General features: G+C 43.8%; 1 protein-coding gene across 2 annotated transcripts in view; it reads left to right on the top strand.

Moving 5' to 3' along the window:
• Window positions 1-14898, top strand: part of LDB3 (LIM domain binding 3) — a 222805-nt gene that overhangs the window by 129209 nt on the left and 78698 nt on the right. Inside the window, exon 6 of one of the 2 annotated variants that reach the window (XM_019497157.2) lies at window positions 5204-5610. In XM_019497157.2, coding sequence (XP_019352702.1) covers window positions 5204-5610 — 407 coding nt within the window. Of the gene's footprint in view, window positions 1-5203; window positions 5611-11397; window positions 11421-14898 lie in introns of both variants that reach the window. The other variant, XM_059729829.1, reaches the window with a different exon arrangement.

Genomic DNA, 14898 nt, shown 5'->3' with positions numbered 1-14898 from the left:
TCTCCCCAGCCCTTGTGTGTTTGTTCCCCCTCCCCCATGTTCCCCAAGCATAGACTTCCCATGCCTGCTGTCTGTGCTGATGGACATGATCTATTCCAACCACAAGGTGCCCGGACGTTCCATCTTTGACAACCTGTACCTGGTTCAGGACCTTCTGGAGCTAGGGTGCCAGGAGGGCCTGTCTTTCACCCTCCTGACCCTGGACCAGGAGAAGGTATTTGTCAGAGTAGATCATGGGTACCTCACAGGCATGCTGTGGGCCTTTGGCTTCAGGCCCCACTTTGTGCGAGCTCTCTAGGTGCTGTATACCTCTGCAGAGGTTTAGTCAAGCTCAACTGCACCCTGATGGAGCCCATCCCATTTCAGGAGAGGGCTGTGTCAAGGCTGTCTGCTGTCAGACCAGCTGTACATCTTGGCCCTGGAGCCCTTCCTCATTCTCCTGAGGAAACGGGTGGTGAGGTTGATGCTCCAGGAGCTGGCAGTGCAGCTGGTCCTGTCAGTGTATGCTGATGACATACTCCTCATGGTCCAGGACTCAGGTGACCTGGTGCAGATGGAGGCCTGCCAGGCATTGTACTCAGCAGCTGCCTCTGCGCAGGTCAACTGGGTCAAGAGCTTTGGCTTGACAGTGAATGACTGGTGACAGGTGGGCTCACTCCCACCCATGCTCCATGGGATCTGCTGGAGTGTGGGCTCGCTGCTCTACTTGGCAGTCTACCTGTCCCTCACAGACCCCTCCATGCCAGAGAACTGGCACCAGCTGGAGGCAAGGGTGGTGGAGAGGCTCTGGGCATGGGCAGGGCTCCTGAGGTGTCTCTCCCTGCATGGGAGAGTGCTGGTGCTGAACCAGCTGGTCCTGTCCATGCTCTGGCACCCCTTACACACCCTGTCTGTGCCCCCTGATGTCCTGGCATAGCTCCAAAGATGGGCACTGGAGTTTTTCTGGCTAGGACAGCACTGGGTTGTTGCGGATGTCCTGATTCTCCCCTTGTGGGAGGGCAGCCAGGGCTTGGTTTGCCTGTGCAGCCATGTCCTGACATCCAGGCCCTGCAGTGACTGCTATGCGGTGTCAGTAGCCATGCAACATGGGGCCACCTGGGGTGTGCCTTCCTCCACCACTACTGGCAGCTCCTTGACCTGTGGGGCTTCTCCCTACAGGACCTGCGAGGGCTGCCAGAGTTCTACCAGGATCTCCTCTGGGCCTGGAGGCTGGTCTCCACCTGCAGGTCCCCCGCAACAGTCGCTTAGGGTTCTGTCCTGCTCATCGAGCCCCTTTTCTGGAACCCCCAGCTGGAGGTACTAATGGCAGAGGTGCCCCAGTTGTGACAGAGGTTGATCCTGGCTAGTGTCCCCCATATCAGAGACCTCCTGAACTATAATAGGCAGGAGTGGGTGGACCCTGCTGTGCTCGGCACATGGGTCTACTGAAGACATGTGCGAGCTGCTGTCTGGTCCAGAAGGTGAAATCTGCCCTATCTCCCGACACCCTTGCCTTTGTTGATCAGGTCCTGTGCAGTGAGGGTCCCCCCCCCCCCCCCACAATGTCCTCCAGCCCACCAAAGTTTTTCATGGGGCTGGCACCTTGTCCAGCCTCACAGAGCTCCCTGCTCCACCACCTAAGCTGGCTGGAGGACACCAGACCAGTCTGCTTTTACACTGTCCATTGCCGCCACTTCTACATGTTCATGTGCCACATGATCCATCATGCTTGCTATATTTACAATGTTAAAGCAATTTGGAAACCTACCAGTGTCTCTATCATCATGTTAAAATAAATCCTAAATATCTTTGTTTTAATGTTTGCTTTTGGTTTCCTTGTTACATGGGTGGTGTGTGATTGGGGGGGGATATGGAGTTTGCAGGAGGGGAGTGGAAAGTGGGGTTGGGAGATGTGTGGAGGGAGGTGGGAAAGTGTGTGGGAGGACTGTGGGTGTGGGGGGACTGTGTGGGAAGGGCTGCTTAGAAGGGGTGGGTCCCCTTCCCCTCACAGGGCACAGCCCCCACACAGCGCATGGAGTGCCCTACCTACAGGGTTCCAGTTCCAGTTCCAGTCCCCCCCCCCCCACCAGGGGCTATAGCACCTGCCCCCACCACAGGGCCCAGAGTGCCCCCCAGCCCTAGACCGCCACTCATCTCCAGCTCCTGCTCATCTCCAGCTTCGGGAGGCTGGAGGTGAGCAGGAAGCTGGAGAAGAGCAGAGGAATGTCTTCAGCCTCCTGCTCATTCCCCTGCTCGTCTGCAGTCTTCGGAGACTGGAGATGATCAGGAGAATGATCAGGAGGCTGGAGACAATTCGGGGATTCCACCCATCAGCTCCAGCCTCCTGATTTGCTCTCCTACTCAGCTCCTGCCCCATCATCACTCCCCCACTCAGCTCCAGCCTCCTGAACTGCCAGCAGCTTACCAGCAGCAGCAACAGTTGGGGCTGCTTGGGGCCTCATAGCACAGCCCCCCCCCCCCCCCCCCCCCGGCATGCAGCAGGGTGCAGTGGGGCTAAGCCCTGACCACTTGGCACCTGCACTGCAGTTGCCACGTAGACTGTGTTGCCCAGCTCAGCAGGGTGCTGTGCACTGTCTGGCAGTTCAGGGCCACTGCTTAGTTTCAGCAGCCCAGAGTTGAGACAGCACAGGGTGCCCTGCTGAGCTGAGCTGCACCCATGCAATGCAGCAGTATGGGTGCCAGGCAGCTGAGGCTGAGCCCCGCTGCTCCCCGCACAAAGGGGCTGTGCCATGAGGCCACAAACAGCCCTAATGGCTGCTGCTACTGCTGGTGAGTGCAGGGGGCTGGGGCCAGGTGGGAGAGTGAGCAGGAGATGGGGGTGGGGGGGAATGAAAGGGGAGTTGGGGGAACCAACAGGGGTCTGGGGCCATATGGACAACCTCCCCCCCCATGGTCGCCTCCCCCATCCCCCCAGCTCCCCTCTGCCCCTGACTTACCTGCCATGGAGCTGGTCCAGGTCCCTGCAGCCTGCACCACTGCTTGCCCTGCATGGGCAAGCACTGTGCTTCAGCACTGGGGCAAGGGCCAGCCATAGAGATGCTTTGGCTGGCTACCAGAGCTGCTTTCTGGAGGACTGAAACTCTGGTTGCCTCAGGGCACAGTCCAGGACTGTGGCCTGCCCCACTTTTTTTCCCCTGGGTATTTTTTTGACCCCTGGATATTCAGCTATCTAATTTTGTCCCTGCACTGCAAATTTGCAGTCAGGAAATTTTTTTTTTTTTTGTTCCCGCACATGCCTCTTGCAGCATTTGAGACACTGTAGGAGGCATGTGTGCACTTGTCTGGACATGCCCTCGAAGACCAAATTCTGCTCAGGTCTTTCATCCTTGGCAACCTCATAAGAATCATTGTGATGTCTAACTGTGGCCCTGCAATCCAGTAGAATTTGGTATAAGGCAGATTCTCCTAGGGGTGCCAAATGAACTGGGTCTCCTTCTATACCTGGGAAAGATTTAGCCTTTGATCTTTCAACTGTATGAGAAATAGTGGACATTAGTCCAGAAATAGTGACTTTTACTATGGCAAAATTGGGGGTTATAGGGCATCTTAGATGCACCAAATCAAATTCTGAGGACTGGCAGAAATGCTGGTTGGAAGTCTTGCATTTCCAAGCATTTTGCTATTAATTATAGCTGCTATGTATTCAGGGGTGGGGAGGGGAAAAATGCTCCTTCTACCACCCTACATCAGAGACAAGTTATAACTCTGGGCTCAGGCTTCTGGGATAAATTGCAAAGTGACATATGTACTAAACACAGTTACATATGTACTAAAATAATCCATAAACTTCTTTAAACATGTATTGCCTCTTTGATCTAGGAGCTTATTTATTGGCGTTACTTTGACTAAATTTTAATTTAACGTCCTTTCATTAGTCAAAGGAGGCCTTTGGACTGTCCTATAGTAAGACCATTCCAACATTGCCAATTTCAAATATTCAGAAATTGGCAGTTGGACCTCCAAATGATGAGATCTATACAATAATGCATCTTTCTGTTTTCCATTTTCAAGTTTTTTCTCTGTGATCAGGAAAGCTTGATGGAGATGCAGGAGATATCAGAAGTGCCAGGTGCACCTATCACCCATTGACTTAGGTGGAGTTCCATCATGGTAAATTTGCATTGAAGGGGCATAGGCAACAATATAGGTTCTAGCAAGCACTAGCTTGAAAGTTTTGAATTAAAGTACTTAAAAGTAGGATAATGTAGTGAGACATCTTTTCCCAGTTTATGTTCAGTTCTCCTAACAAGATATGACATGTTGCTGAAAATGTCAAACTGTTTTTATTTATTTTTAGCATTAAGTGTATTTATTATGTACAAAGTTGCATTAGTAAAAAAAAAATATTGAAATCATATTTAACAAAAGGCATAATTTCCTGTTTTCCAGAGTGTTTTTGAAAGATACCATGTGTGCCCAATATGAAGGACCAGCATGAGGTCTTGCACATGTATTTATTATTGGGCGTGCTTCCAATGATCCCTACCAAAATAACATGCCATAGTGTTTTAGCTAGAAGTATTTTCTGAATCACGAGTATTCCATCACATGCCTAGGGGACAGTGTCCATGCTTTGTGAATGTATAACTTCCATACATTCAAGTGGAAATTATGCACATGCATAAAAGAGGAGCAATTTCTATTGGTTTATACATTCTCTTAAGTTTTTCTACCTTACTTGCTAACCTTGTTGCATGGCCTAATTAGCATGAACTGGAGCCTGTGAAAGCATTACAGCATATGGACTTCAATAACTTGAAGGCAATACATTAAAAATTGAATGGCATGATCTGTGAAACATTAAACCTTATATGACTAAAGTAATAATATAGAATTTTGTAATTTTATATTGTTGCCTCATTTGGGACTGACTTCAAAACATTCAAATGTTTTCTTAATTATCCATAGAATGAATAGAAGCTATAGCCCTATTTTCAAATTATGGCTATTTAATGTCTGAAGAGCTTCTGCTATTAGTCAATATAACTTGTACATTTTAAATAAAAAAATAAAGAATGCCTGAGTGTGTAGCTCTGTCTTATTGGGAGATGAACTGTATATTCTCCTTTATTGAAAGACTTGCTATGAAGGCCATTAATTGTATGAATGTGTCAAAAGCAATAGATATAAATATATTATTTTTGCATGTGTTCTATGATTGCTCTTTTTTTTCTTTTCTTCACCTGCATGTTTGCTACTACAGGACCCTGCTTCAGAAATCAATGGCAGCAGAACAACATTCAGTCTTCTAACTAACACAGCGACTGGGCCTTTGAGTGCTATTTTAGCAACCAATGGAACACTTTCAGGCTACCTCAGCAAGCAAGAAATCAGCTATTCAAATAGTTATTCCTTTTTAAAGACTACTGCAGTTAGAACTTCCATGTCTTCTCAATCAGTGACACCTGACATTTCACCTCCAAAGAGTAATCTAAGTTCAAAACAAAGCCCTGTGTTCACTGATGGCTGTAGTCCTAAACACCAGCTGAGCCCTGCAAGGCAGTATAACAACCCTATTGGCCTTTACTCAGCAGAGACACTAAAGGAAATGGCTGAGATGCATAAATTAAGCCTCAAACGAAGGGCTTCAGAAGGTGGACTTCCAAAAGGGTATGTAATGTAGTAATATGTTAATTGTTTCCATAAGTAGTTAGCTGAAGAGTGAAGCATAACCACAGCTACTTCATTGTGTTCATCATTAATGATATCCTGAAAAATCATTTAACATTCTCTCACCTCCAAAAAAGACAGATATAGTTTTATTTCATGATAACTCTTGGTCCTTGGTATCTTAATTGCAATATGGGTTGTCATTGGCTACCCTAGCATGAGGAGGAACACTGTGGCTAAGATACTCTCCCAGTGTGTTTGTGTTCAACAACAGGTACTTTCTATCTCTTCTCCTGTTTATGATGGAAGCAGCTCTCAGTAACTGGGTTACTGTAATGCTGTCTTTATCTGCAATGAAGTTCCTCATTGTGCTTTAAGAAAAACAAATGAATTTTCAAAGCTGGGGGCTTTTCAGACACTTGGGAAAGTTAAGGCAGTTAGCAAAAGGTGTGAAGTTTTAAACAATTCATAGTTCAAAACAGGGCTACTTAGCCCCCAGTCCACAGGCCAGAGCCATGCCATCTGGCCCACCAGTCTCCCAACAACTCTGAAAATTTGGAAACAGGGAAGTAGTGGGAAGTTCTGGCAGTGGGATATCTTCTTGGACATACATGGGCCCCATATGCACCATTTCCATTGGTGTAAATTACTATAAGGCAGGGTCAAATGGCCCCAGCATTTTAAGTTCAAGACTCCTTCTACACAGTCATAAAAGAGTTAAATTCAAACAAAACTCCAAAATTACATTTTGCCCTCTTCCTAAAAGGATTATAGCAAAGATTCCCTTTTGCCAACTCCCCTTCCCAAAAGGTGAGGTTTAGGATAGTGTTCAGATGGATATAAGTAGGTAAAGCAGCCTTCATATAGCAGGTAGGCTAGCCAGCCTGTCTAGCAAAACTGCATGAAACAATGCCTGAGTCTTATGCTAGTGCTGATCAGGAATACTGCTCATGACTTCTTTGGAATTACACTGCCATAAAACTGAAGTGAAACTAGAGTTAAGCTCTCCATCTCCCTATATATCCCATAGTGCTTGGCTATTTGTTGACCTTTCAGAAGGCTCCCAGTTTGTGCATTGTGCTTTCCAGAGTGCTCGCTACAGGTGGTAGAAATTTTTCCATCAAAAGGTTTTTGCAGAAAATGTTTCACAAAGATTATCCTATTCTGTCTCCATTTTGGGACTTTTAAAAAACCTCAGCGAATTTTGACAAAAACAAACCTAGGTTATGTTTGTATTTACATATTTCACAGAGGGAAACATCATTTTTGGGCTTAGTTTAAAACATACAGCTTTTCAGGAGCATGTTTCAGCACCTCTGCCCTGTTCTACTCCAAATGTCTGTTAACCTTTTTTGCCTTATATATCCCAATGGTTATGTTTTAGGTAAATCAAATGCCTGAGTATTTCTGATATTTACTATGACACAAATTACACACCACAGTGTTGCTGTTGCCATGCACTGAAGGACCATTGGAGTCTCTCTGTAGTTTTTAGTACTTGTGGCAGCAGGGCTACATATACATATATTTATGATTGATTGAATGGGGGTGTAGGAGGTGGCATGGGAGAGCAAACAAGTAATGGACACAGAGCCAGCTTCAGCCCCACTTCATACCACTGCCTTTCCATGCATTCTGTTCACTCTTATGTTCATATATGCACTCATAAATAATTTAAGATCCTTATTGCTGTAGACATGTGGTTTATTGTCAATATACCAAGTCACAATAGAAAACTTCAATGAAGAAATGCTGCGTGTATCTTAATATCCTCTCCTGAGATTTTTCTCTGGATTTGAATATGGCTTCTGGGTGCTCTTGTATGAAGAGCTATAATATCTAAATAAGTTATTGCCAATCTGTCCCCAATTTTTAAGTATAAATGAACAAATAGGGAAATAAAATTCACGCTTATAACGCATTAAAAGGACTTAAACCTGTGTTCAAAATGCAGGGTTTATAGTGTTGTTCAGTAAGGAATTAATGGGAAAGAAAAAGCTGTTTTGATAACAGTTAACAAAGTCCAAAGTTATTTGAAACAATGTCTCTGTAAAGCTGACATATTGTGAGAATTTAGTGTTCAATGGCCCTTTAATTTTCACTGTCACTCAGGGAGTGGGAGTCTTTCCTGTCAGTGCCCTGGGGATGGTAACCTAAAACCTATAGGAAAACTAGCTGTCTATGAACCATATATTATCCATGAGTTTCTTTTTCTCTGAATTTGTTTAAGCATTTCATAGTTGGTAGGGTCGGAAAGGACCTGAGGAGATCATCTAGTCCTACCCCCTGCCATGGCGGGAAAGAGTACTGGGGTCAAACGACCCCGGCCAGATGTTCATCCAGCCTCCTTTTAAACACCCCCAGGGTAGGAGCCAGCACCACTACTCTTGGAAGTTGGTTCCAGGTCCTAGCCGCCCTGACAGTGACATAGCGCTTCCTAATGTCTAGCCTGAAACTACCCTCCGCTAACTTGTGTCCGTTGTTTCTTGTAACTCACAGGAGTGCTCGGGGGAACAGGGACTCTCCCAATGCCTGCTGGTGGTTCTTGACTAGATTGTAGACTGCCACTAGATCCCCTCTCAGCCTTCTCTTTTGGAGGCTGAACAGGTTCAGGTCCCTCAGCCTCTCCTCGTAGGGCCTGCCCTGCTGCCCCCAATCATGCGGGTGGCCCTCCTTTGGACCCTCTCCTGAAGTGCGGCGCCCAGAACTGGACGCAGTACTCCAGCTGCAGCCTGGCCAGTGTCACGTAGAGGGGGAGACCTGCTTGAGATGCATCTGTGGATGCACGACAAGGTATGGTTGGCCTTCCTGACCGCATCACCACAGTGTCGACCCGTGTTCATTGTTGCATCAATGATGACTCCAAGATCCTTTTCTGTCTCAATTCTGGCAAGAAGGGAGTTCCCCACCCTGCGGGTGTGCCGCTGGTTCTTCCACCCCAGGTGCATTACCCTGCACTTGTCAGTGTTGAACCCCATCCTGTTCTCTTCAGCCCACCCCTGTCACCTGTCTAGATCCGCTTGCAGCCTGTTCCTTCCTACTAGCGTACCTACTTCCCTCCATAAAAAGCTGTTTGAAAAAGCAAAACTGTCTGTACAAGGCATCTCTGAACTGGGTTGTCTTGCACACTACTATTAAGTAGCATGACAGGCAACTGTACCGAGCAAGAATGTGATTCAGAAAAGCTTTGAATCCATGAGCTCCCAGGTGTTTAGATGGTGGTAGCTAAATTAGAACCTAGGTAGGTAGGCAGGTCTATCTCAAGGCACATTTTATATGTCAATGTTGCAGGCTTTTAATTTATCCTTTGGAATTTTTAAACGGGATCCAGTGGTATGTTGAAGGGGACCCCCTGGAGAGCACTGAGAAGATTATTACATTTTATCAGAAAGGTCAAAGGTTCACTGAGATGATTCCCCTCCCACCTGTAGAGTTTCCAGTCTCTTGTTCTTATGCCCTTCTGGTACTAAGGCCTGAATGTAGGGCCACATAGACATTTGATAAAGAAAATGGCAGGAGATGCCCCATGCCCATTACTACTGCATATCTTCATATTTTGTGGAACATTTTTTGGCTGGTTTCTTATTTTGTTGTGCCATTAATTCCCTGAATGTGTGATAAACAGGTTAATTGGATCCTAAGTACAATGTCTGCCAGGGACCTGAGAGACAGACTCTCACATATAGTTCTTTCTTATTTTGGCATACACTATCCTGCATGTCGTAGGTCAGAGCCGTAAACGCCTATCCCATGTGAGTATGTGTGCCAAGAGCATAGAGTTACAAGCTCATTACTAAGTGATATCTTTGAGTGAGCAAGTTGAGCATTGCAGTGCAGATCTGTATTTAGAAATAAACTAAAATGACATATGGGGATGAGGTGGAAAGGATTGATATCATGTCAGCCCAGCATATAAGGGAGGCCAAGCTTCACTGATGCTGTACGGAGCTTTGATAATCTGTTTAGATCTGAAAAATTCCTACTGATGCGCTGTTGAACTCCTCTCACAAGAGTGTGCACAATATATTTTCCAGCAATTAAATTTGCAGTTTTTCTATATAGGCTCTTCATATTTCACTAACAGAGAATGGCTCCTCTCTTTTTAATGGGTTCTTTACAGATTCCAGTTCTACCTTAAATATATTTTGGTACAAGTGGACATGGTTCAGAGGATCAGAGCAGCCACCAGCACCTACTTCAGAAAATGATACTATTATACCACGTTTCACTGTAAGCATCTGCCCAGCTGTCCAGCACATACCTAAAATGGATATAGAATCACTGATCTGCTTGCAGGCTACAACTTGTTCCTAATATATCTCTACTGGTTCCTGTAACAAACAGATATATTTGGTTTAATAGACAGTGTACAGAGTTGTCAGAATGTTCTCGAACCTGAGAGTCTCAGGAACAGAAGCTGAGACAAATGCAGTTTACAACTGTTCTGGCAGAGCAATGCAACAGTACAGAGCCCCATGCCACAGCTGTGGCTCCATGCAGTGTTTTTTGATAATTCAAATTAAGTTTGGATGAGCCAGCTGCAGAATAGCCCCACATTAAAGAAGTCAGTTCAAAGAACTACAGAGATCACAGCAGTTTTAGGCTTGTCCCAGTTGTCATGCTGCTTTGCTGTGCCACATGGGAAATCTGAACACTCCAAATACTGCAGAAGCAACTGGGGAAGGGGGTGATGTCTCATTCTATCAAACATAAACTAATTAAAAATACTGCTGATGACTATTCCTGTTTGGAATGTTGTTCACTCTTCCTAGGTCAGGAGCATAATCTCCTATTCACCATCAGATGAGAAAAGACGGGTTTGGAAAGCTTTGAGAAAGACCTCTGGACGCTTAGGTTCACACGGTCTATGTTTGCAGAAGGGGTCACTAGAAAATGAAAGGCAATCAAGGTGTGTTGTCTCTGCAATGCTTCCAAGTTCTGTCTGCCTGAGACCCAAGTTTTGATCCCAAGTATCATGATACTTGGGAACTGCTAGGTAAGCTACAACCAGTTATGGTTAATGCAGCAAAGCAGGTGCTACACCTAGTTTCCTCCTGTATTTTATGCTACATGTGAGAGAATATTTCTTGTAGCTGACCTCAAAAGGACACATGGTACAGAATTAATGCATGTAGGTCTGATTTGCTTTTCACTTTAAGTGGTATAACTGAAGAATGATTGTACTGTATTTAAGTCAGTTGACAAACACCAAAGTAAAAAGTTTAGATGAGATCATAGATGTTTCATTGGGAGGCCTTCCCCTTCTCTGTACATCTTTTAAAAAACATCTCTTGATCTTTTCTTGGATATTCTACAGCAAACAAAATGCTTGCAGATCGTGCTTACAGTTGGCACTATTGTGTTTGGGCTAATAGGAATGGCATCGCATTCTTGAATATTTAGAGTCTAGGAGAAGATATAATCTCTGCCACTCAAAATTATTTTCAGATGAGTGTACAGCCTATAGAGAGCTCTACTTCCTTGCTTCCATAGCCCCCAAAAATCATACTTCCAGTGATGCACAGTAAGAAAAACATGTCAAGAGTCAGCCAAAACGTTTGGTACCTTATTAAATCTCTGTGGATACACTTTAAACCCTACATATTTTCCTCTCTTGATCACATAGCAATTTTTCAGGCTAATAGTAGCTTTCTATTCCTATTTGTAGACAGTTTGAAAAAAAAGCAGTATTAAGCCCTGGCAAATATGTTCTGCCCTTTACACTCTAAAACTGTCGTTCTCTATTTTTTCCCTTCATGTTGTTTGTTCTCTTTTCTCTTCCCCTAGGTCATAGCCAACACAGCTGCCAAGTTAGTATCAAATAATGTGGACATGCTATACTATCTGTATGAAGAGTTGTTTTCTTTGGGTTAGCATGAGCCCTTGTTTTCTGCTTTGCCTGCTAGCAGATAGCTTTTAAAAATATCTCATTGGTGTGCTGAGCATTGTACATTGCTACTGTATCCAGTGGGGTCCTGTTCTAAGAATATCCCTGAAACTCTGCTACGTGTTTGGTGTTTTGTGTTGATGTCCTAAGCTGCATTTGCACTGTTAGATTTGAGCTTGTTTAACTCTTGCAAACTCTTTTCAGATCTTTTAAAGCTCCTGCTTTAAATGTACCATTCTTCTTAATTCTTGGGTAATCTTGATGTTTTCAGGATTTTGTGGACCTTGATCACAGGCTTTTTTTCTTAATATAATTGCACATGTTTCTTTACTCTCAGGCTGGAAACGAATCTTGAAATCTTGTTCCATCAAAATTCCCATTGACTTCAGTATTCTTTTTTTTTTTTAAATCTAAGAAGTATTTGACTTCACTGGAAATTTAGTACAGACCTGATGATTTGACTTGTTTAGTCATCTTTGACCCTAAATTTTAAAAACTAAGCAAAAGATTCTTTCTACATTTTTACTGTATCCCTCTGCCATGGAACTTGCCCATACACCATCCAACACTTTAGAGTTCCAGAAAGTGCCCATGACCATTCAACATCTTGGAGATCCATAAATGTTGGAAACTTAAACTCTAAACTGAACCGTGAAGCAAATAGTGGTACAAGTAAAATATCAAGTTTAAACTGGTAACGTAGTTGGTGGATGTGGCAAGAGTAGTTTAACTGAAAATTATATTTCTTGAATGAGCAAAATAGGGATAGCTTACATGGATTTGTCTTTCTTTGATGACCACACTCAATCCTTGGAGTAAGTGGATACAGATGCATACAGCTTCCACTGAAGCGAGCAGTTCTTTGTCCATTTAAGTTGGGGATGGAGTATTGGGGCTGATGTACCATGAGTCACATGTGGTGGCCTCTTTTATGCTGCACTTTGTTTATTACTTCCTCTGTTTACAACCATTTTTTTGTCATCTGGGAATATAAATTACACAAATTTGCCCACCTGCTGAATGTCCTGTCAGCAATATCTAATGCAGAACCCCAGCTCTTAGCTTTTAGTCCTTTGCTTCTGTTGGCTCTGGATCTCCACTTTCAACGAGGCATCTCATATTGGCATTATCCTGTCCTTATCAGATGTTGTAACGGAAACTCGGTAGTTTAAAGTCCATGGCATTTATGATTCTTTCTATAAAAGTACCTGTTGATTTCAATGAAAGTTTTGGCTTAATTAGAACAGTAGGTTGGAGCCCCATTTTTCTAAAAGATTGGTAAAATTGTTTCAGTTCCACATTCCAAAACTAAAATCACTAGTGTTTATGGGAATTGTAGTCATCCTTGAGACCTCAAGCCTTTTTTTTTTGCAGAGTGTAAGAACTGGGGTTTTTTTTAAGTTAATTGCTCTGGTCTGCATTTTTAGACATTTTCCAAAATATGGCATGTTTGGAAAACTAAATTGATGACCCTACACAGACACTCCTGGTTCTCAGATATGGAAGTTCTTTGATAGGAGAAAGGAGAACACATTTCTTAATCTCAACAATCTACACATTCCAAACTGTTGTCTCATGGCTTTATGCATTACAAGGGTAAAAGAAGACGTTACTATAACAAGGTATGAGCGTGTTTAAAAAAAACAAAACAAAACTGGGCACAACATGCAGCTTCTTTCTCTTTCTTTCATGAATTGCTCCATAAAAAGCTGTTATCAAAAAGTAGTTTTATTAGGTTAATTGTGTGTTCATGAACAGACATTTAAAGTACTGAAAACATATGTGTAATTGTGCTTTTTAATTTATGCTGAATGCATAATGCATCCTTTCCCCCCCTCAAAATGTCTATGCATGTATTACACAGCTCTGATTGTAACATGACATGTGTCTCTTCCTTCTGCATGCTGCTGTTGATGTTCTTTTTAAAATATTTTGGCATACTGCTCAATTATCTCTCTCCTATTATCCTTCCTACCTAAGACATCTCACTGAACAAAAGACTGTTTTAAAGCAAAGTTAAATGGAATCCACTGATAGCCAGGGAAGTTTCCAGTCAATTAGTTGATAAGAGTCTGTACAATTTGTAGGAAGAGATTTTTTTTCTGGCTTTTTTATTCCCCCTTGTCTGAGGGTTGGGGGGTGCATGTTGAATCCATGGGAACAAACTTTGTCCACCATCCTTTGGACCTGGGAAGATGGTGACTCCTAGAAGGCAGGACTTGTTATCAGTGGGCGCGTCTATTCATGCATTAACAAACTTTAGTTAATGCACATTAAATCTAGCACCTCCATTATGAGGTACTAGGAAAATACGCACTAAACTGTCTTAATGTGCATTAACTAAAGAGCACAGGGCATTTATTCACATACTTTTTTGTCCCATGGTGCACCAGAGATCCACCACTTCAGAGTAGATTCGATTAATTGAGTCTGCTCCACATGTGAGCTGATGCGAACTGTGCTGCACTATGTGCAGTTTTATAAGCAGCAAAATGAGCATCAGCATGCAGAAAATGGTGGCAGTGTGCTTTTGAACTAAAGCACCTTCTATGCGTTTTAGTTCCAAAGCATACTGCTGCCATTTTCTCAGTGCTGATGTGCATTTCGCCGCTTATACAACTGCAAGTGTCACAGCACTGGGCACTTTTTGAAGCACCCAGCACTGCAGTGCTTGTATGTGTAAAAATGCCCATGGTTTTTTAAGTGACAATGTGTATTAAACTATTTGAATGTGCTAAATAGTACTTTTTTTAGTGACGCTTTAATGTGCATTCAAATAGGATAATGCAAATTTAAGCGCACATGTAGATGTGCCTGTTGTTAGCTAATCAGCTGGAACATTTTCCACTCTTTTAACAGTAAGCTTATCAGGAGGAGTGTTCTGATGTAACCATTTTTCACTGAAAAATCTTGGTTTGTAAAAATCAAAATTTATTGCAGAAATGTTTGGAGTTTGGTGAACTTCTGCTGAAACAAATTTAGTTTCAGCAGACATCGGAAACTTATGCTGGTTTCCTTCTTGCTTACCTTGTGAGTAGCTTATCTTCTGCTTTCAGAGCCCATGATTCTAAGACAGTCTTTCCACATGGACTCTTTTGGTGTTGAGGAGTGTAGGGTATCAGGCTCCCTGTCATGGAGTCAGAAGTCTGTAAGCTTGGGAGACCATGATTCTAGGAGACGTTCTTGGGGGCGAAGCTCCTGGCTCAGCAGGAGGGTATGGGAAAATCTTGACAAAATGGGACAGTTTGAGATGAGAATGTTTTAAGCTGCTCTCTTCGCAGCAGAGAACCTAACAGTCCTGAACCCTCGGGTGGCAAAATTGAGATGGGGGCTCCCAGAGTTTTGGACTCTGTTTGAAGCCTGGAATGCTCCTATCCATAAGGTTAGCTAGGGCAGTCAGG

Source organism: Alligator mississippiensis, chromosome 6 (genome assembly GCF_030867095.1).
Source record: "Alligator mississippiensis isolate rAllMis1 chromosome 6, rAllMis1, whole genome shotgun sequence".
NCBI lineage: Eukaryota > Metazoa > Chordata > Crocodylia > Alligatoridae > Alligator > Alligator mississippiensis.
Note: the sequence above shows the minus strand (reverse complement) of the source record. Positions and strands in the feature narration are given on the sequence as shown.